At 41.0% G+C, this 21,770-nt stretch overlaps 1 protein-coding gene across 3 annotated transcripts in view; it reads right to left on the reverse strand.

Annotated features, from left to right (window-relative positions):
• The window catches only part of WT1 (WT1 transcription factor), a gene marked incomplete at both ends in the record, with an annotated part of 50,298 nt that extends 29,290 nt beyond the window's left edge, over positions 1 to 21,008 (reverse strand). For all 3 annotated transcript variants that reach the window (XM_083379923.1, XM_083379922.1, XM_083379921.1), the window contains 3 exons: positions 10,082 to 10,184; positions 12,133 to 12,255; positions 20,606 to 21,008. In XM_083379923.1, coding sequence (XP_083236049.1) covers positions 10,082 to 10,184; positions 12,133 to 12,255; positions 20,606 to 21,008 — 629 coding nt within the window. The remainder of the gene's footprint in view (positions 1 to 10,081; positions 10,185 to 12,132; positions 12,256 to 20,605) is intronic.
• Between the last annotated feature and the right edge of the window lie 762 nt (positions 21,009 to 21,770).

Here is a 21,770-nt window from a genome sequence, read left to right on the forward strand (position 1 = left end):
ATAAATTCCCTCTAGCACAGGGGTGTCAAACTTGTCACGTGACGTGTCGTGACTTTTTTTCCATTGCCAGCAATGGGGTGGGAGAGGTTTCAGCATGACACATCCGGCCTGTGGGCCAGCAGTTTGACACCCCTGATCTAGCAAAAGGGGGACACTGGTTGTGGTGGTTCAACTGTCTAAATAAACAGTACCCTGTTCTAGAGATGGATATAAAGCCACTTTAAATATAAGTGTACAGTTTAAGAATTTTTAACCCATAATTGTTATCAGAAGCCCTGTAATATTATTTGTGCCTTTTCAGCTCTGGATAGTACATTCACTGAGTTAGACAAGATGGCCAGACTACACTCCAAGGCCATTACATGGTCAAATCTCCTTTTGAACAGTATCCGAAACAGATCATAAATCCAGCATAAAAATTGGTCTCAAGATCTTATAAGCTACAATCTCTGAATCCATTTAAATGAATGAAAAATACTAAAATAGGCATTTAAACCCATTGTTTTTGCTTCCTTTTTAAAGCATAAAGTACTGTATCCTCCTCTCTCAGTATCAGGCTAAACACAAAATGATTACCAAAATTAATTCTCATTTATCCAATTAATCCACATAACAAGGAAGTATGGCTACACAGTAAATTGGGGGCACAAATAGTACATAAGTGTTCAAATTCTGCATTTGAAAAATGAGATTGCTTCCCATTCTAAAAGTAATAATGTGTAATGAAAATGGAAATCAAGAAAACCTTCTAAAGATAAATTGACAGAATCTTATCTGCTCAACTAATCTCCTAATCATCATGTCTAGAAGAACAGCAAAAATATTTGCTGTATTTTGCTACACAGAAAAAAAATAACATTTCCTGGGACTAAATCCCATTACAGTCTTTGGGGGTAGCTTCAATTCAAATAAGTATGAGTTTCCATTATAAATCTAAAGCAGTAGATTTACTTTTGAATAAACATGCATAGAAGTCCATATATATTTCAACTGCAATTAATAAAAATTAACTGGAATACAAATCTGAAAAATCCAGATTACTATGCCTTTTAATTTATGAGGGAGTAGAAAATAGCTGCATGAGGTTATTTATGATAGGATCTCAGAGGGATTAAAAACTGTATTATGTAATTTATTCACATATAATTTAAATTGTCTTACAACTCTCCATACAGAAAAATACATTCTTGGAACCGATGACCCTTTTTTCAAATATTTGCTTTAAAGCAAAATTCAAAAGAATTAAATTCAAAACAAAATCATTGCAATGGTTTGAAATGAATTTTCCAAATCACTGGAGATTAACTACTTAATTTTTTTTTAGAAATAAAATAAGGAAGAGGAAAACATTTGTGCAGGCAGAATTAATGTTAGCTGGAATGAAATAAAAGGAAATTAATACTGAGGGGGAAAAATATCTTAAAAGGAAGCCAGTAGTAGATCACAAAGAAGTTTGTTTTGGCCTGTATTGCAGCCTAGGAGTTCTTGACCTTGGTGCAGAAAGAGCTATAATCTGAGCTGCAACTCCTCCACTGTTAAAGGCTTTGCAAGTGTGACTCATAGTAAATTTTCATTTTCAAACATGTTTACTGTATCAAAATGCATAATGTAGAAAAGTTCATAGTGTAACTTGAATAGAGTATGCCCAGTGAATATTTAAAGCCAGTGTTGCTTTGCTTTCGTCTGCCTGGCCATTGTACACTAATGCCATATTCCCAACAGATGAAGACTTATGTTGTTACATTTAATTCAGTGAGCCACTACCTAGGCCAGGTATAGGCAACCTCGGCTCTTTTATGACTCATGGACTTCAACTCCCAGAATTCCTGAGTCAGCTATGCTAACTCAGGAATTCTGGGAGTTGAAGTCCATGAGTCATAAAAGAGCCGAGGTTGCCTACCCCTGACCTAGGCCATATTTCCATTTTCATGGATCTGGAAGGTTAGGCAAAGATTTACCATTTTTTTAAAAAAAGCAGAGTCCCCAGCTACTTCCTCCAATCCTGTCTGATACAGTATGAGCTAGAACAGGGGTAGGCAACCTTGGCTTTTTTGTGACTTGTGGACTTCAACTCCCAGAATTCCTGAGCCAGCATGGCTGGCTCAGGAATTCTGGGAGTTGAAGTCCACATAAAAGAACCATGGTTGCCTAGAATAATGACAGGGTTTCATTGGACCCCTTCCTCGTTAGGCAAGGAAGCAACAGTAGGCATTACTCAAGGGTTGTGACCAATCAGTGTTTGAGAGATATATTTTAGTTTCTGGGTATTGGGTCTGCACCTTTGTTTAACTTTCTTGAAGATTGACTGTATTTAGCTGACTAGATTTTTGAAATACCACAACGTGGCTGACTTTCTCCCATATCTACCTGGGTTAATAAATCAACTAAGCACGCTAAACTTTTATTAATCTGTCAAGCATATTGTATTGTGCAAATTCAATTATGGTTTCACAAGCCATCTTACCAATTCAACTAATTAACAGTGTTGTTCTTTCTTTTACATATATATTTATAAGAAATATGTTACCATGCTCAATTTTTTTTCCTGCAGTCTCACTGTAACAAGAGATGCTACATCTGGTTCAGTTCTAATCACTTTAATGAGTGATAGTATGTTTGTCTAAAAGAGCAATCTTAAGCATATAAATGTTTGGTCATTGAGCAAGGCAAAAAAGTTTTGAATTATTAATGAACTTACAACAGAGTTCACCACTCTTAAAGAACAAGCAGGAAAAGGTCTGTCTCATTTCATAATAATATTTGGCAATCGCAACAATTTATCCATAGTACTTCTACTACACTTTCATTCCACACTCAAAGACAAAAAACAAACAGATGTCTTCAGGGACAAAGATCAGAGGAAAAAGAGAGGAAATTATCCAGTGTTGCTTCAGTTTTATATATCTCATTCCTAGATATTTTTATTTAAAATTGGATTCTAATGAGTTTAATAAACAAGCTTTTCAAGTGAGGTTAAGGAACATAATACATGAAAAATTAAGATATTTGGGGGGAAAACTTTAAAGACTTAAATAAAGCCTTCGTGTCCCTGCAAGAAAGGCTGTGCTGACTAAAGCCTCTTTTTCAAATTACAGAAAGTAACAATTTTATTGTGTCCAGCAATAATTCTACAACCGTATGTTGTGTGTCTTGTTCTGGCCATCATACTTTAAAGAAAGATTCAAACAAACAGAAACAAATGCAGAAGAATGATCAAAACTTATAAACAAAGTCCTAACAAGAGAAATTGAGGTAGATATGAGAGATAATAGAATAACAAAGTTGAAAGGGACCTTGGAAGTCTTCTAGTCCAACCCCCTGTTCAAGTAGGACACCCTATACCATTTCAACAAATAGTTGTCCAGTCTCTTCTTTAAAACCTCCAGTGTTGGAGAACCCACAACTTCTGGAGGCAAGCCCTTCTCGCTGATTAATTGTTCTAACTGTCAGGAAGTTTCTACTTAGTTCTGAGTTGATACTGTCTGATCCCCCTGCCCCATACCACAAAGCCCCTCTTCATTCTGTTGATGTAATAAATTCTAAAAGCAAGAATGATCCCTCAGTTCATTCCAATACATGCAGAGTTTGACGAGACGACAGATTCCTAATCTCCAAAAAATCATACAAACTGAAAACTGATGTGGAGAAAACAATAGATAAATGGAAGCAGAAGTAAGCAGGGTAGCAATCTGAGGAGGTTTATTTTGTATTGCTTATGCTTAGTTAGACACTTAGGTGCAACAGAATAAATACCTTGTCCAATTTGTATAATATCCAATAATAACATTGCATAACAAGGAAAAGTGCTGTTTCAGCAGGGAGAGGAGAACTGCCACTTTAAAAAAATCCAGTAGCATTCAATGCCCTTCCTAATGTATCTGAAAGCATGTTCTAAAAACAGGACCTCTTCTGAAAGGTTTGGATGTAGATTTATGTGATGGAGTAATCCCATAAAAAAAATAAACCTAAAGGTTGATAAACAGTCAGCAATCAACGCAGATTTTCACTGAACAATAATAATCAATTATAATGATGTAATCAAGCTAAGGCATAGATAACTTCTACCAAATCCCATCTGCTCAATAATAATTACAGCTGGCATAGTCTTTATCAATACAATCTTATGGAATCTAGAAAATCCAACACTATTGGCTGAATTCCAATATTTTCTGCATGCTCATGGACACCAAAATCAAGACTTTGCATTTGATTTTACTTTTGTGTTGTAGTTTTTTATAAAAAAAATTGTTCATCATTGACAGATCATTTTTTGTTCCTTTAACGTTAGCTATAAAGGAATAATTTATATTAAAAGAGTTTCTCATATTGAAAAATGTAAAGTAGCAAGAAAGAAAGGTGGAATCTTCAAAGTTCCCATTATCTTCTGCCAGTGGTAAAAATGAGCAAGGAGAATCATAAGTATATAACTACATTGGGATATAACTGCAAGAAAACGGTGAGGAAGCAAAATACCTTTTGAAGAGATACGTTAGAAAGAGTAGATATTTAAGGAAGGTTGTGGCGTGATCAGAGAGAGATAAATGCATTTGGCAACTGAATGCCATAAAAGGGATAAATGAGAATAACAAAATTCATAGAAAAGTTTGTAGTCAGGCATGGATCAATATTGCTTTCTGAAAGGCAAGGTGAAAGACATATTAATAGCTTTGAGAAATATGGAACTGATGGTTAGAATGGCAATTTTGTCTTTTGCCACTTTGTTCAGAATCTCTAGGCAGAGCTAGAACAGATTAAGAGAAGAAACGGGCATTTTGAGCATAAATGTAAATGAAGACTCAATCATCCAAGCCAAAAGCACCCAAAAAGGTTAAACCATGGCAACTAGACCAAAGTTCATTAAACTGAGCTCTTTCGTTATTCATTCAAGTAACTTCTTCAGTCAAAATGAAAAAAATTAAGTTAGGCAGAGAATCAGAGGGTTGCTGGATTGCACCAACTCTTGCCATAACAACTGCAGGGGTTTCTCTGGGATACAGTACCATGATTTAACCTTTTTGGATGCTTTTGGCCTGGATGATTGAGTCTTCATTTACATTTGCAATAAATACATTTTGGGAAGAAAACCCAGCAATGGTTATGGCAAGAGTTGGTGCATTCCAACGACTCTCTGACTCTCTGCCCAACTTAAATTTTTCATTTGGACGTTACTTGGATGAGTAAAGAGACATCACAGTTTAATGAACTTTGGCCCAGTTGCCATGATTGATGGCATTTTGAGCATTTTTACAATATAATTCACCACCCTGTTCTATATAGTTTTATTTGCACATTCAATTTTATTGAGTTCTTTGTAGTAATATGTATAAACTGAAAAATTATCCTGTTTTTTTATTTGAATCTAAATCAATAAGCATTCAGAAAAATAAAGCCAAATTTTATTATATCTCAGTATACCATTATTATCTTTAAAAATCTACATTATGAAATTATTGAAGTTGTAAGTCCATAGGCACTACAGAGCTTCAGCAGTTACTGGAAAATCAGTTATTTAAGGTCTGTACATTGAAAAAATAACAATTTTCCTCATTCATTCAATCAGGATTCTGAGACATCAATGCTTTTTGGAGTTCTGATTAAAAGCTACAGATTTGAAGAGTTCCAATCAGAGACCAGACTGCAAAATTTATACAAGATACATAATTCAGATTTATCAGAAATCTCAGATTGGGACTTGAAGAATAGAATTTCATTTCTACAAATTAAGGTTTTAAATAGTAGAAATTAAAATAGACATATAGGAGTACAGTAAATATAAAAAATGTAACTATAATTTTAAATTATAGTGACTGGTTCGTAGTGGTATATTTCTGCTGTGAATCAAACTAAGAAAACAAATCTTAGCTTCTAAATTATAGACTTAAGAAATTTAAGTCTGGATTTTATGTGCTATTAAATGGATAAGAGGAGCAGCTAAATATATGGCAGAATCAATGTTCTGTCAACCCACAGATTAAACAGGGATTACAATTATAATTATATTGCTAATACGTAGCAAAGAACTTCAGTAAAGCCTCACAAGTTTTTTTTACAATTAGTTATAATTAGAAAGAAAAGCCAGTTTTATTTCTCTACAACACTTCCTAAGACCTAAACATTGTGTTAAATAATTTCACCACACCATTAGAATGACAATAATACTGAAATAATAAACATGTGGGAGATTAATCCCACTGAAATCAGGGAATCTACCAGATTGTAGGATCTTTTCAGTCACTGTGTGAATCCTCTGGAACTCCTTTTCAGGGAGCTGTTTGTCCTTAACAATCTTGTGGGAATTGCCGAAATGATTTATTTTCATAAATAATATTGCTTTTAAAAAATAAATTATCTTTAAAATGTCATTGTTATGTTTCTCTGCTATTTCTCTTTCTCTCTCTTCAGATATGCTATCTGTAATTTGTAACTGTTGGCTGTGTTAAATGATGTTTTAAAGATTACAAATAGAAATAAAAACTAATACAGACTGCAACAATATAAGAATAAAAAAGTAAATATGTAACTGCAGTGACCACCTAAAACTTTATAGTGAAAGTGAGGATATAAATACTTGAGAGCAGATATGTCAAACTTGTAACGTCATGTGACATCGCACAACGTATCGGGACTGTTTTGCCATTGCCGGCAATGGGATGGGCGTGGCTTCCACGTGACGCATCCGGCCCATGGGCCGTCAGTTTGACACCCCTGCTTTAGAATGAGTGAATACATAAAAAGTTTTCAGTTATTATTGGAGAAGAAAGTTTGCAAAATTAGCTGCTAAGAAAAAGTAATTTTGTGTAGATATATCTACAAATGAGCCAACATTTATTAAAATAAGAGAAATCGTTAGCAATTGCTTGGACAAATGAGGTTCATGTAAGTAAAAGGTTATTTTAAACCAGGGGTCTTCAAACTTGGCCCTTTTATGACTTGTGGACTTCAACTCCCAGAATTCCTCAGCCAGGCACCAGAGCAGATGCTTCCTGCTCTAGGAGACACAGCTCCCGTAATTCTCAGTTCACATGGCCATGGTGATTAGGAATCGTAACAATTGAAATGCATCTGAAGGATGCCATTCTGGGAAAGGTGGAATCTGACAAGGCCAGATCTTTGCCTAAACAACATCTTTTTCCAGTCTATTAGTTGCTTTTTAGCACCAGGCTGTAGATGTTAGGGATACTGTTCTGTTCCACAGCTGACCACTGATACTCCACAGCTCAGCTGTTGCTCATTGAACTTAATGAAGCAAAGCTCAGTGTGGCCTTGGATCTGCCTGCAAATTCCTAAACAGTCATTTACATCTCAGGTGCTCTGCGCTCGTGCCTGCTTGGCCTTGATTATAACAGAACAGGGAATTGCCTCCCTTTGACCTGATTTTAAGATTCAGCTTTGTGCACTCAGCATTTCGGGTCATGAAATTTAAACTTACTTCTGATAAGATAGAAAGTTCTGGATCTAATTTTTTGGACTCTCATCCTCTTTCCCCATCATCTCTGATTTGTAACAACTTTCCTGACTAAAGGTTTTAAAGAACTTAAAAGCTTGCAGTGCTTTTGAAACTGATCATGTTTGGTCTAAAGGTAGTAAGAATTTTGATAGGGTCATTAAAATACCCATTATACATCTAACAGATACATTGTTAAGTCTGGATTTACACACACCTCAGTCTTTTTGCCTGAAAAAAATTGTCTTTCACTGTTCTGTTATTCTCCGATTTCTCCATATGAATAAGACTAATTGATTAACTAATTTCTGACACTTTACATCATTGCAGTTCTCTAATATAGCAAGAGTAGGTTTTGAGAACAGGAGGAGAGATAATGACATTTTTCTATCCATTAATTAATCCAACTACACAGCCAGGCATATTCCACTACAGCAGAGATCCTCAACCTTTTGGGCACCAGGGACTGGTTCAGTGGAGAGAGGTTTTTCCGTGGACCAGAGGGAGCATGGTTTTGTGTGCTGCCTGCGTCTGATGGATGGGGCTTTGCTTGTTTGTGCAGACCTTTTGCTAGCACGCCGTGGCCCAGTACTAGTCCACAGACCCCTGCTCTACAGTACAATTAAGCTCTATTGCAGCTCTCCAGCCTAGGATGCACCAATGTGCTACAGCTATAATGTCTGTACTGACTAAGAATTCTGGGAAGTACAGTCCCCGTTCCTATAGAGGGTCTGCCTGAAGTGAGGGAGAATGTTTTATAGTTCCTCTTTGCAGAGCTCCCTTTTGTTACGTGCATAATATTTCTCAGCAGTTTCTGAGATGTAAGATTGTTCCAAGTTCACCAAAAGTTGAAGAATAGGAGGGGGAAAGGGAAGGGAAAGAGGAGACTTTAGTTCTGGCTGGTAAGCAAGCTCAAAATAAATGAAAAGGTGCTCTCCCCCTTCCTCCCCACAGGTCCGGCTCCATGGTCTTACCCAACAAAACAGCAAGGGCTGCTGGCACCAAGGACGTGCTGATTTTTTAAATGTATGACAATCAAACCCTAAAGCTCATTAAGGATGGATAGAAGCTAACTGCTTGATAGCTTCGATTTGGTAGGCAGACAAGTAATTCTTCTATTTGTCATCTCAATCATATTCTTAGCCACAGTTGCCATCGCTCTCTTTAAGATTCACCTTAAAGACCCAGAATGCTATGTGAGAGTAGATGCACCCCACATCTCTCAGATATAAACTCTGAAAGGAAAGTTTCAAGAATGTGCGAAGCAAAGTCCAAGAGAGGAAAGAAGAATGAATGGTGCATTCTGAAATAACAACAACCTACAAACTTAAAATAGTAATGTTCTCTTTTCTCACAGTTGGTGAGAACTGCAGCAAGAGGCCATTTATCTTGATTAATTTTAAAACTCAAGAATTCTGGGACACTTTTCTCCTCAGAGATGCCTTTAAACACTTTTAAGTACCTCTGTTTCTTTCTGTCCTTCTGTATTAATGGAAAGGATCATACCCAATACCCATATCCTTCCTCCCATGTTTCAGGAGATGGGCTTTTGTCACTGGCTAGAATGAAGAAAAATTAAGGAACTAAATTGTCAGTCCTACAGCTTGCTAATTAGCAGTTGAATGTGTTCTGTAACTTTCTATCACACTTCTATCACCAGTACTTTTCACTTAAACCAGATTAGTCTCATTCATTTCAATGCGTACCAGAATGATATATTGCAAACACTTCAGAGTGAATGCCCTGGAAAAAAAGTCATTCTCTCTTTTGAAAAGTCACATGTTTCTACCAGAGGACAAGAGCAGGTCTGAAAAGAAGGATCAAGCAGAATGGCAAAAAACAAAAAACACCCCAACCTCATCAATTTTTGGCAGTCATCCTACTGGGAAACTTTTAAAGAAATATTGTGCAGATTTTCAGCCTGTGTTAATGATAAAAGTTGACACGGAAGAGAGATGTTCATGGTGAGAGTAAAGTTTGCAGTGAACTTTTCCAGCCTGGTGCCCTGCAAGGATTGAGACTCTAAAGCCCATCATTCCTTGCCTACATTGCAACTGGTAATTGCACAGAAAAAAAATCAAGTCCTATTTTTGTTTAGTTGCTACATGTCTTTTGTTGTTGTTTTGTTTTCCTCTACTAGTCCGATGGGATCATCCCTTCAAAAATAATGTTTGGCTATAAGTCAGGAGGACAACCTGGAGGCACAAAAAAGACTCCACTGTTGTCTGTCAATTTTTGTCCACACATTTTCGTCTTTAATAAGCCAGTTATATCATAATTCTCCCTCCCTAGTGTTAATTATATTTCTTTCCAGAGAAAACTAGGGGTGGTGACATTGTAAGCTCTTTTTTTTAAATTCCATTTATATCCCGCCCTTCTCTGAAGACTCAGGGCGGCTTACAAGCTTAGCAGTAGCCTTCATTCTATGTATATGCCTGCTTGTTAGGGCTTTCACACACACCCCAAGCGGCATTATTACAAAGTCAGCTTAATTGCCCCCAACAATCTGGGTCCTCTTTGTTGTATTAGAAGAGGAGGAGCTCTTTCCTTCAGTGAAACATTACAGCCCATCTCAAAAGCTGATTTGCCAAGCTTCAGGAGGCAAAAGAGGGTGGAGGGTAGAGTAAAGATTCGCACCTGTTGTAAGGGTTCCTCAGCAGAAGAGCCTGGCTGCTGGAGCAACTGTCTGTGGGAGTGTGGCAGCCGTACACTGGGGGAGGCATGGAATATTGTTGGTCACCTGCAGATAAAACGATAAGAAATTCACAATCTCGCAACATGACTCATTAATGTCACATGTTGAGTTGGAAAGGCAGTGTTCTCTTAGTCCAGGGGTAGGCAACCTTGGCTCTTTTATGACTCGTGGACTTCAACTCCCAGAATTCCTGAGCCAGCCATGCTGGCTCAGGAATTCTGGGAGTTGAAGTCCACGAGTCATAAAAGAGCCAAGGTTGCCTACCCCTGTCTTAGTCACTCTCAAACTGCAATAGTCATCAACTGGCGCAAGGAGCACTCGCCAGATTATCCAATCTTTATTTCAGTCGTAGCATTCATTTGTGGGGATAATAAAAAGTTTAACAAAATGTAAAAGGTGATCCAAGAGCTGTCTGATGAGTCAGCCTTGTTTCAGATTGTAATTCATTTATTTTTTTATTTTCTCTAAAATAAATTTATGTTTTTTTCCTGTTTTTAATACGGGTGCAGTGATATTGGTAACCAATTTTATAAAGCTGCCTCAATGCAGTTTTTCCTTTGGAAGAAATCCTGAGCGCCAAGCATAGCAAATGCATCATTCCCCATGGCTGGGTTTCCACAACACACTGAATAACAAATTACCATGTTTTACCTGGTATGCTATGTGAACACAGCCATGCCCAGTATAGTTAGCCCAGGGTTCAAAGCACCCTGCAAACCAGAAAACCCATTTAAATGAGTGTGTGTGCTACCTTTGAAGTCCCATTTGCTTTTGATGATACTGAAAACTGGTGCTTAATCTTGAGATCTGTGCCCAAATAGTTTAGCAGTAACATGAAAATAAGATTATTTTTGTGCCTTACAGTAGAAAGGCTGAATAATAAATATAATTATAACAATAAAGTAGCAATGTCAGAACCAACAAGATTCCAACATAATTTTGAGTTTTCTAGATCTAGAATTTAGAAACCCAAAAGACTTTTTGCAGATAGTCATTGACTTCATTGAAATGTACTACTTGCTGAGCTCAATCTTAAGTAGATTCACAGAGTGGTAAACAGAGGGACATAAAAGATTACTTTCAGGTAAATGTGTTATCAAGTTTGGAATACAATGGATTCTGGATAGACAAGAGCTAGGTTGCAACTGGCTTAATTTAATCCAGTCTTCCTTCCCCATTCTGATGTCTTCCAAATATATTGAACAACTACTCTTGCTATTTTCAGCCAATCTTTGTCAATACTGACTAGAAATTCTGGAAGCTAAAAGGCCAAATAGAAACCTTGGAGGGAATCATATTGAGGAAAATAGGATTAATCTGCTGATGAAGAATTACTGACATAATTCCAAAGATTGACAATTTGGTTTATGCTGGTGGAAGGTCTCTTCTGTGCCAGTGAAGTTACTACTGGCTCACGGAGGAGTAAAACAGTGTTACAATATTCCCACAGAGTTATCCCAAAGGTGCTTTTTCACAAAGCAACTGGACTTTTTTTTTTGACATCTCATCCAAGAAGCTTTTCATCCAAGAAGCTTCTTCTTGGGTAAAAAGCAAAACGTCTTCAAAGAAAAACAAGAAAGTTCAGTTGCCTCGTGGAAAAAGCACCTTTGGGATAATTATGACCTGGATGACTAAGAATCTCCGTGGACATTCCCAGAGAGGTTTCAAAGCCCCTTGTAATTCTTACACTTTTGTTGACATCCGGTCCAGTCAGTCCCCAGCTTCCCAATTATCCAACTGCTCTTTGCTGTTAGGATGAACCGGATTAGGCACACAGAGACGACAAATCCTCTCAATTGTTAGTACAGGCAAGGCCCCTATATTAAACTCTCTCTCTCTCTCTCTCTCTCTCTCTCTCTCTCTCTCTCTGTGTGTGTGTGTGTGTGTGTGTGTGTGTGTGTGTGTGTGTGTGTGTGTGTAGCAAACAACTTCCCCCTCTCCCACCGGGATCAGTTCCTCGGTTCCTCGCCCAGATGTTTTCCGCTACCGTTACCTAAAGGCGTCTGCTGGCCCATGGGGTCCTCATGCTTGAAGGAGTGGTTTGTAAACTGTGCCCCAGGGTGAGAGGGAGTATGGCCGTAACTTGGAGCTCCATCAAACGCCACTGTGCCGTAACCTGCCAAGAGAACAACAGGGTTGGTTGGAATCAGGGGCTGAATTGCCTGTCCTTGAACTTTCTTCCCGCAAGAACCTCCCTCTAGACAGGCAGGAGGGGAGAAGTTGTCAGAAATAGGAAGCCTCTACTCGGCACAGCAGCAGATGGCTTCTTTCTGCCAAAGAGAGGGCCAAATCCATCAACTCAGAATCACCCAATGTGGATGGCAGGGTTCTCATTGAATCGAGGGCGCGGGCTTGTTTTCCCACAGTGCCTCCTACCTTTACGTCTGAACTCAGCAAAAAAAAAAAAAGGCTGCTGCCCATTAAAAAGATAAAAAGTTGATTTTAGATGCCCATTCAAAGCAGAGAACAAGGCCACGTGTCTTCAAACAAATCAGCGGTGAAGTCAAAAGGCATGTAAGCCTAAATCAATAAATCTAAAGTGTAATAAATAAATTACACCAGCCCAGAAGGGTAGGGAAAAGGTATGCAAGTTTTCCAGTTCTTCAAAACTCTTCATCCAACAGTGACAAATTCTGGGGAAGTCGGAAACGTCTACACCATTTTCTGACTTTCTGATTGGTCCCAATAAAAGTTTTACTCAAGCATGGGATTGGGTTTTGTGTCCCTGCATTCTTTTGATAAAGTGATAAAAGCTGCAGAAAACTACTGGATCCGGTGCCTATTATTTTATTTTATTTTAATTCCATTTATATCCCGCCCTTCTCCGAAGACTCAGGGCGGCTTACAAGCTTAGCAGTAGCCTATTAGATGTTGATTCCAGTGTTTAAAACTTTTGGCTCCAGCAACAGTTATGGCAACAAGTCTCAAAGGATATTCCCTGTTTTGAAATCCACACGGGGGTTTGGCTATCTTCTAAAAAGCCCGTGTCGGCCGTTTCCCGCAGTAAGCAAAGTTTTCATTAATAGTCCCCCGTATATAAGAAAAAGTCCTGATCTGCTGAATAAACTTGTCTGCCCATTCCACATGTTACAAGTTGCCCTTTAATCTCGTTCTCGCTGGCTTCTCACTTGTTTTGTAAGGTTAACTTTCTGAAGAGCCTGCAATAAAAATGGCAGCCCATGAAATGAAAAATAACCTCCTACTTTAGCCGAAAATTACTCGCTCAAATAATAAACAGCTTATTTTAAAAAGAAAAAGAAAGGAGCGAATTCAGATGGGAAAAAAATCGCCTATTGTGACCTCAGGGTGAGACCGAATCGTAAATCAGGCGTTTAGACACCAACTTTCATTAATTACGTGGAGCCAGTTAAACAACTTCGGCTAAAAAGTAATTACAAAGTAATATTATCTTTAAGACTTCTCCGCGCATCAGCATTTGCCCTAAGACCGTGAAATGTTTGGCGTAGCGTCGCTATGAAATCTTTCTTCCCTTGCTTTCCCAATACCGCAGCAAACGCTTATTTAAAGTAAGCAATCACTTTTGGGGAACTTCGCTTCCGGAACGTTGAGTTAGAATCCCGCAATTTCTTTTAAACTCGCTGCTCTTTGCAGAAGAGGTTTGCACATTCAGAATACAAGTCGATAATAAGAGGAGCAATAAATCGTAGGCTTTGCTGGAGAGAGAAAAAAAAAGGCAAATGCCTTTTCTGCAGTTACCCTACATACAACCTGCTTTTCCGGACGAACCCTCGGCTGTCGGAAAAAGCCGTTTACGTTCTTAGAAAAAGGGTCGCGACAAAACTGAAGAAACGGGGGAGAAATTGGAGGAGGAGGGGAAGAGGGATTGCGGATCACTCGCATAAAAATACATCACTGAATGCCCACGAGATGCCATATAGTTCACCAGCTACTCAAAACTTGAGAAAGACTTTGCTAAAAGACGACGCAAACTTGCGCCCCTCATTCATCAAGCGGCCGTTTCGGTTCAACCGTCCCCCCATTTACTCTTGCTAATATGTTAGGCGGACCAGCCTTGCGTGTAGTATGGTCACCTTGGGGACGCAAATTTTTTACTTTTGACTTTTCTCGAGGAACCAAAACTTGTGGGGGGGGGGGAACCCGCGCAGGAATAGAAACGTTTCGATCTTCGTTTTATTCTGTTTTTGTAATCTAGTTCTCCGTTTTTGCACGGGACGATAGTTGCCAGACGTGGGCTCGGAGAAGAAAGCTATGGTCCTTCTCAATTCAGAAGCTCACTTTTTCCTAAAGGTCTTTATTTACTGAGAAGTACTGGCGACGTTTCAAATTTAACGTGCTCCTCCTGCCTCTTCTTTAAAAGTAAAGCCTGCTCAATTCCATTGTCTGAAATCTATAAACCATTTTTTTATTTTTGCCTACATCAGCTTTCCCCAAGTCTGGGCCTCTCCAGATGAATTTCAACACAGGGAAGTGAATCTAACAGCAAATCTATAGATATTTCTAAAAGGAAGGAAATTGAATATAGACGTCTGCCTGTTTCAATGGATTTATTTCCCAGGTAAGTTGCTTGGATCATAACTATTAATTCTTCCAAAGGTTCCTGGACTCTGGAGCTTATGGCGTTTACAGAGTCATGCAAGCCTGGTCCAAAACTTTGGGATGACACCTATGGTATGTCGGACTGCAGCAGCTTCATTGCTCCCTAGAATACCAGCGGTTTTAAGGCGCTTCTGAGGGATCCCGCCTTTATCAGCACTTTTCACTCTTTTAAAGAGATACCTCACCATTCAGTTTTCAAGTCAACACCCCTGATCTTAAGTTTATTTATCCTGACTTCTTTTGGGGAAAACAGTTTTATTTCAGTCTGTCTGTTCTGAAGTCCTGTCGAGTTCAGGGGACCCTGCTATCAAGAAAGTGGGGGTCAATCAACCTTTTCATCTTCACCAGATTCAAGGTGCTGATAAAGCCCTAAATGGCCTGGGTCCGGGATATTTGAGGGAACACCTCCTGCCAGCATCAAACTCCCTTCGTCCAGTGTGCTCGCACAGGGAGGGTCTCCTCAGGGTGCCGCCGGTAAAAGATTGCTGGCGGATAACACCCAGGGGGACTTCGGGGGGGGGGAAAGGGCGGTATATAAATTTAATAACATAAAATAAATAAATAAATCTCTAAAATCACCTCCTTTACTACAAAACCCGAACCACTGTGCCGAAGGGGACTCATTCTTGAACCTCTGCACATGGGGCTGCTGTAACTCAAAACTTTCCAAAAGCCTGGCAGGAAACGGGCTTCAAGTCGTAACAGGTCCGTTCAAAAAAAAAAAAAGAGAGAGAGAGAGAGAGGGGTGGGCGAATGGACTACTTTATTTTGGCGTGCCGCAGGGGGGAGAAAAAAAAAGTCTTAAACGGCTTTTGAAATATTCAGGCTTTTCTGCCTTCCCAGTCCACGGAGTGGAGATCCCAGTGCATCGACCTGAAGGTAAAGGGGGGTGGGGGGGGTGGTAGAAACACCTTGCCCAGTAAATTGTCGTTTCTCCCCCCCCACCCCGCCCCCCGCCCCCCACTCTTTTCCTCCCACCCGCCGTCGCGCCGTGCATTTGGCAGGCAACTAGGAGCTGGCCCGGCCTGAGCCTTCAAAGCTGCCGCATGCGCCTGGCGCGCTCTGGTGCTTAAGCGTCCCTTGTCTATTCGGCCGAGGAACAGTGATGACAGGCCGATGCCCAACCCCTGCGCTTCCAGGCATCAGCTGCTCCGAACTGCCTTATCTTAGCGCAGGGGTCGGCAACCTCGGCTCTTTTATGACTCGTGGACTTCAACTCCCAGAATTCCTGAGCCAGCTATGCTGGCTCAGGAATTCTGGGAGTTGAAGTCCACGAGTCATAAAAGAGCCGAGGTTGCCGACCCCTGTCTTAGCGCATCACACACAAAGCCGAGGGCTTCCCTCCTCCCCTTGGCTCTCCAAAGCTCCTCCAAGCCCTGAAAGCTCTAGATCCGGAGTTCCCTGCGCCCAGCAGTTCGGTGGCCTTCAAAAACGCTGCCCGGAGCGGACTGGTGTTTTGGCCACATTTCCCCGGCGTTGCATGACCCCAAACTTCAAGAATGCGATAAGGAGGTTGGAGTTCTGAGCCAGCCCCCTTGATAGCGAGGTCTCTTTTTAATTAGGGCTTTATCAGAGGCCGAGCTGATTAAAATGTGCTGAAAATAATTGCAACGTGGACATCTGGCGAAGAAGGTTACTCTTCTGAAGGGGTGCAATTGTTTAGGGGGAGCCAGCTGCGTGGCGGGGAGGGAGAGGGAGGTGACGGAGAAGGGGGCAGGCGGCCTGGCAAAAAGTTCAAAGCAGAAGAATGCCTTCTCCCGGAGAAGACTTGGCCAAAACGCCGAGGCAACTTCTTTCCCACGGTGAAAAGAAACCCCCGCCGTCCAGCCTTGGTAGACTCAGAGCAGAGAACGTTTCGTTCATTACTCAAACTTACCAACGTCCCCAAATTATATCTCTCTTTTTTTCTTTTTATCACAAAGTTTTGTGTTTGTGTGCTGGATGTGGTGCCCGGTATTTTCCCTCTCCTCCCCCCCTCTTCTTTCCCCGTTTTTGCTTTGCAGCAACAGAGCATTTTTCACGACTTTTAAAATTATACTTGCTTCTCACACTTCCGAAGTGGCAATTAAAAAACAATTCTTTCCTCGCTTTTTCGGAACTCTAAACCAATTGTGTTTGGCTAGACCTGTCACACAACAGGAGCTGAAAAGATCAGCAGTCCAGATTCCTCAGCCCATCCTTTTAAAATCAAGAACGCTTTTGGAGTAAGAATGGAAGACTACGTTTTCAAATTTAAAATCAAATTAAGTCCCAGCTCTTAAATGACACCAGCATACATAGCATCAAATATATCTAAATCTCTAAATCTTCTGATGAAAGTTCTACTTTGGGCATAACTGCCAAAGGCTGCAGATGATCAACCTCTTTTCTGAGGTTTTTGTTTTTATTTTTTGCTACTTTCTCCCTCACTAGAACAATCAAGAAATGCAGTTACACAAAAAAAAGTTTCGAAAACTTTGCATATGTAGGTAGCCATTCGTATATGCAAATGGGATATTTTCAAAAAATCAGTCCTTTCTAAGTGTGCATACATGCATATACTTTTGAAAGAACTGAGGAGTGTTTTACACACACACACACACACACAATCTTATGAATATTATAAGAAAAAAATCTTGAGGCTCCATTATATTAAACTCAGTTAGATGGTAGTTAATGATATCAAAAATCTTTCAACTGCAATTTAGATTTTTAATAGTTTTACTGATTTCATTGAAGTGGGATCTCTTCTCTTGTCCTATAAAAACACATGCATTTTTATTCAGCATCCTTATCACCTGGAATAAAGATGTTTCATTGTTTCAAATATAAGCTGGGTCCGTACCTACATTCCAGAATTCCAATTTAATCAATGTGGTGTTGATTAAAAAAATAATACCATTAACCAAATGCAAGAAATCAATGGGATCAAGAAGAGAACAGAAATTTAGGGAATGGAATGAAATTCTGAAAGAGTACAAGAAATTGCCTTCACAACTTAACATCTTGCTGAGTAAGACAGGTCAATGTATTGGAAAAATACTGACCTTTTTACTATTTTAGATGCAATAAAAGTAGAATCATTAAAGTTTAATAAAAACTTTTTAAAGAATTGAAAATCATATAAAGAATATTAAAGTGCAGCATTAAGAATAATAAAAATAAATGTGCTATTAAAAATATTCTCTCTATTACTCTTAACTGTTCACAATTACACACCCTTCCAAAGCACTACTTCTGCAACAGGTTTAACTACAAAACTAAATGCAAATAATTATGAAATTCACCATTAACTGTTTTCTGCCTAATAATACTGTGTATACATCTGCAGAAGTAAGCTATTGCCTAGAATTACAATGTAATGGTATTGTAATTCTATTGCACAAGCCCATCAAAAAATTTGTCCTTTGTTTTTAATTTTTAAGATTTTTTTGTTGAGATCAGTTATTTTGTGGTTCCATGAATTTCACAAAAATATTCTTTTCTTCTTACATAAAATATCTAGAAAAAAACTAATGTTTTAGGACAAGACTTGCTTGATCAAGTTGTTTCCATTTTGTAGGAATAAGCAAAATATTTCATCATACCTTTATCCAGCAATGGTCATTTCTTCAATAAGGTACTCTACTCTAGGAATGTAGTTTGAGTACTGTGTACTTTTTGGGTGCAATTTTCCTTTACAGCCTAAGAAACATATATGTTTCTACACAGACTTGCTTAAGGCATGGTGATGCGAAGTGTCAAATCCATAGAATTTCGGTTTATTGAAAAATATAAATGAATTCTGAAAGTGTAGCAGTGTAGTCTCAGGTATAAACCCAGCATAGGTTTGCTGAGATGAATGAATGGCATTCATTCTCTGATTTCACCATAGCTCTCACTGATTTCAATAAGATTAGGGAGCCAAATTACAGTATTTCAGAAAACTAAATTGGTGTGTGATTTTTGCAATTTCTGTGGGTTAAACAAATGATAATCCAGGGAACAATTTCCCCTTCTTCCTGTCCATATAATTCCCTCTGTGCAATTTTAGCTTCCTAAAATATAGAGATGAGCTAACATAATAATCCTGACTGTATTCCTTCACTGTACATTTGCTGCATTAAAAGCCATGTTAGGTCATAATTTATCTTCCCCACCCCCATCAATATCCATTTAACACTATTTGCTATATCGATACACCATAACTTTAAAAAAAAATATCTCCACAGGAATCAATTCTTTAATCCTGGTTGAAAGAAATCATTTCAACAGGTGGTTGCAGTGACATTAACTAAATGAACTGTTAGATTCATAAAGAACGCTTTTTTGTGTCTTCAGTCCAGGTGTAAACAAACTGCAGTATCTGCTTGCTTAAAGCAATAATGTCTGCAAGAAAATACCAAGTACAATTCATGAAGACATTAGGAAGTAAACAGAAACTAACAGGAAAGCCATATGTGAAACAATTATTAAAGGTAAATGCCAAGCATATTAAAGTTGTAATAACAACCCACTGAGTGTACAGTCCCATGCACTTTTATGCAGAAATCTGGGGCATGTAACTCAATAGGTTCTCTTCTTGGATAAGTGAGAATAATCAGATTGCTAATTTGGGTTTAGACTTGTTGATACCCTTGTTGGAAGATAATGTACTTTTGCATGTGCACATTCCTGATCTTAATCCTGGAACGAAACAAGTCCGACTTAATTCAGAATTGCAAATGTTAAGAGTTTCTTTTCCTGAAGCTTGGCTGGATTTCACTCCTAAGTAAATATATACCACTACAAAAGGAGAAGGTGGAGCGATTGTATGATTCATTCAGTGCTTGAAAACCCGGTAAGCGTAATATTACAGAAGGGTGTAGCCATATAGAAGACAGCATAAAGTCAATCCATGCCCCCAAATTCCACTCATTGGGACAAATATGGTTTGCATCAACACAAAAGCTCTTTCAGTCCTTAACCCTCTTTTTCCAAATAGCTTTATCAGGACTTTCATGGGAAGACTTCAGAGTTACGATTAGTAGCAACAAACCCACAAGCCCTTTAATCCATAAATATCTGGTTTTGTTTTGTGTGTGTGTGTTTGTGTGTGTGTATCAGATATACTGTATGTATAAAGTAATCAGCATAGAATTTGTTAAATGTATATATCTATTCAATCGGAACCTATAACAAATTGTAAATTAATGGCACATCTCTGAATAAAACTATTTGGAACCTAAGTTTATTAAGTTTAATAGGGCATTCTGACAAATTTACATTTTAATCACAGGTTTCCTTTCCAGGCGCGTGAAGTACGTTCATCTACTACACCCGCTGAGTCCAAGACCAACACTGAAGCATTTAGCTGCAGCCTATTCAAACCGATAAGTTGATTTACCCACACAGTACTCTGTGCTAATTAGATGTGCTAATTTTACACCCTAACAGCCCTATGCACATGCACTGAAAAACTTTTAACTCCAACTAGATTTTCTACAAGGATATTTAGGACCAGTGATTGATTCCTAGCCTAAGAGGGTTGCAGTCCTTTGCATCCTTTATTAACAGCCATCCTAGCATATGTCCACGCTATCGTGGTTACGAGTTGTTCATTACCACGGTGTTAAACCAATTTGCCCGCCTTGGAAAGATGTCCCCCTTTAATAATAATGGTTACTTTGTGGATTAAATATTATAAAGAAGCTCAAGATCACCCACCCACCCCCACCCCGAGGCTTGTCACAATTCAGGCTCGGGAGCTAGCCAGGGATCGCTTGCACTCCCCCCCCCCCGTCCCAGGAAGGGCTCGTTGAACGCCTCCCTATCCCTTCTGCCGGCGGGGCCGTGAAAGCGAGGAGGGGGACCCCTGGCTAGGTAAGAGCGGCGGGTCCTTCCCCCCCCAAAAAAAAGCGCGGGCTCCCCCCCCCTTCCCCTCGGCTTACCTTGGTTGCGGATGGCTTGCTGGCTCTCGAGGCAGTTGGGCAGGTAAGGGCCGTTGGGGAACATCCGCGCCTGGGCGGCGGGCGCTTGGCTGGGCGGCGGGGGCGGCGCGAAGGGGCCGTAGCGGCAGGCGCCGGCCGTGCCGGTGAACTGGCCGGAGAAGTGGACGGTGAAGGCGCTCAGGCACTGCTCCTCGTGAGGCTCGCCGGAGCTCCAGCTGGGCTCCTGCTTGATGAAGGCCGAGGGCGGCGGGGCCAGCGAGCCGTAGGAGGCCGCCGGCGGGAAGTCCAGCACCGGAGCCCACTGCGCGGCGCTGCTCACCGGCATGGAGCAAGTCCCGTTGCCCGGCAGGGGAGGCACCGAGGGAGGCAACAGCGCGTTGAGGTCGCGGACGTCGGAGCCCATCTGCTCGCCCGCGCAGACTTTCCGCCGCGGGGCCGGGAACCACTCGCGGCTCCCCCCGCCGCCGGCACCCCCGCCGCCGCCGCCGCCGCCGCCGCCGCACTTGTTCCAGGCGCTCTGAGCCCGGCTGGGGTCCGGCTGGAGGCACCAGGCGGCCGGGCTCAGCCCTTTCGGGGAGGCCGGCTCGGCGGCGGGGAGGCAAGGCGCGGGCTCCAGCCCCGCCGCCGCCGGCAAGAGCGAGAGGGCCAGGTTGGTCTCCAGGGTCGCCGCCCTTTGGCCCGAACGGCGCGGAAGGAAGGCTCGGAGCCCCGAAGTGGAGGAAGAAGGAGGAGGAGGAGGAGGAGGAGGAGAGCGAGGAGACCCGACGGACGGACGGGCGGGCGGGCCTCCCAAAGGCGGCGGCGGAGGCTCCGGAGCGGGGCCCCGCGGGAGCGCTTGACAAAAGCCGCCTCGAGCTTCTCCCTTCAGCCGCGGCTTTGCCCTCCGGCCCCGCGAAGCTCGGCTAATTGAGAGCGACTGGCGGCGCGAGACGGAGGAGGAGTCAGCCGCGCGCGCGGACGCTCCATTCACACTTCCCGCTGCAACGCGGCCTCCCGGGGGGGGGGCGCAGAACGCTCAGGCGACGCGGGGGGGGGGCGGAGGGGGGCGGAGGGAGGGGCAAGGGACCCGCGCTCTTCTTCTCCCCCCTCCCCCCCACCACAAGCCAAGGAGCGTGGCAGAGACCCGGGAAGGGTAAGCCTCGCCCCCCCACCCACCCACCCACTC

Source organism: Vipera ursinii (assembly GCF_947247035.1).
Source record: "Vipera ursinii genome assembly, chromosome: 1".
NCBI lineage: Eukaryota > Metazoa > Chordata > Lepidosauria > Squamata > Viperidae > Vipera > Vipera ursinii.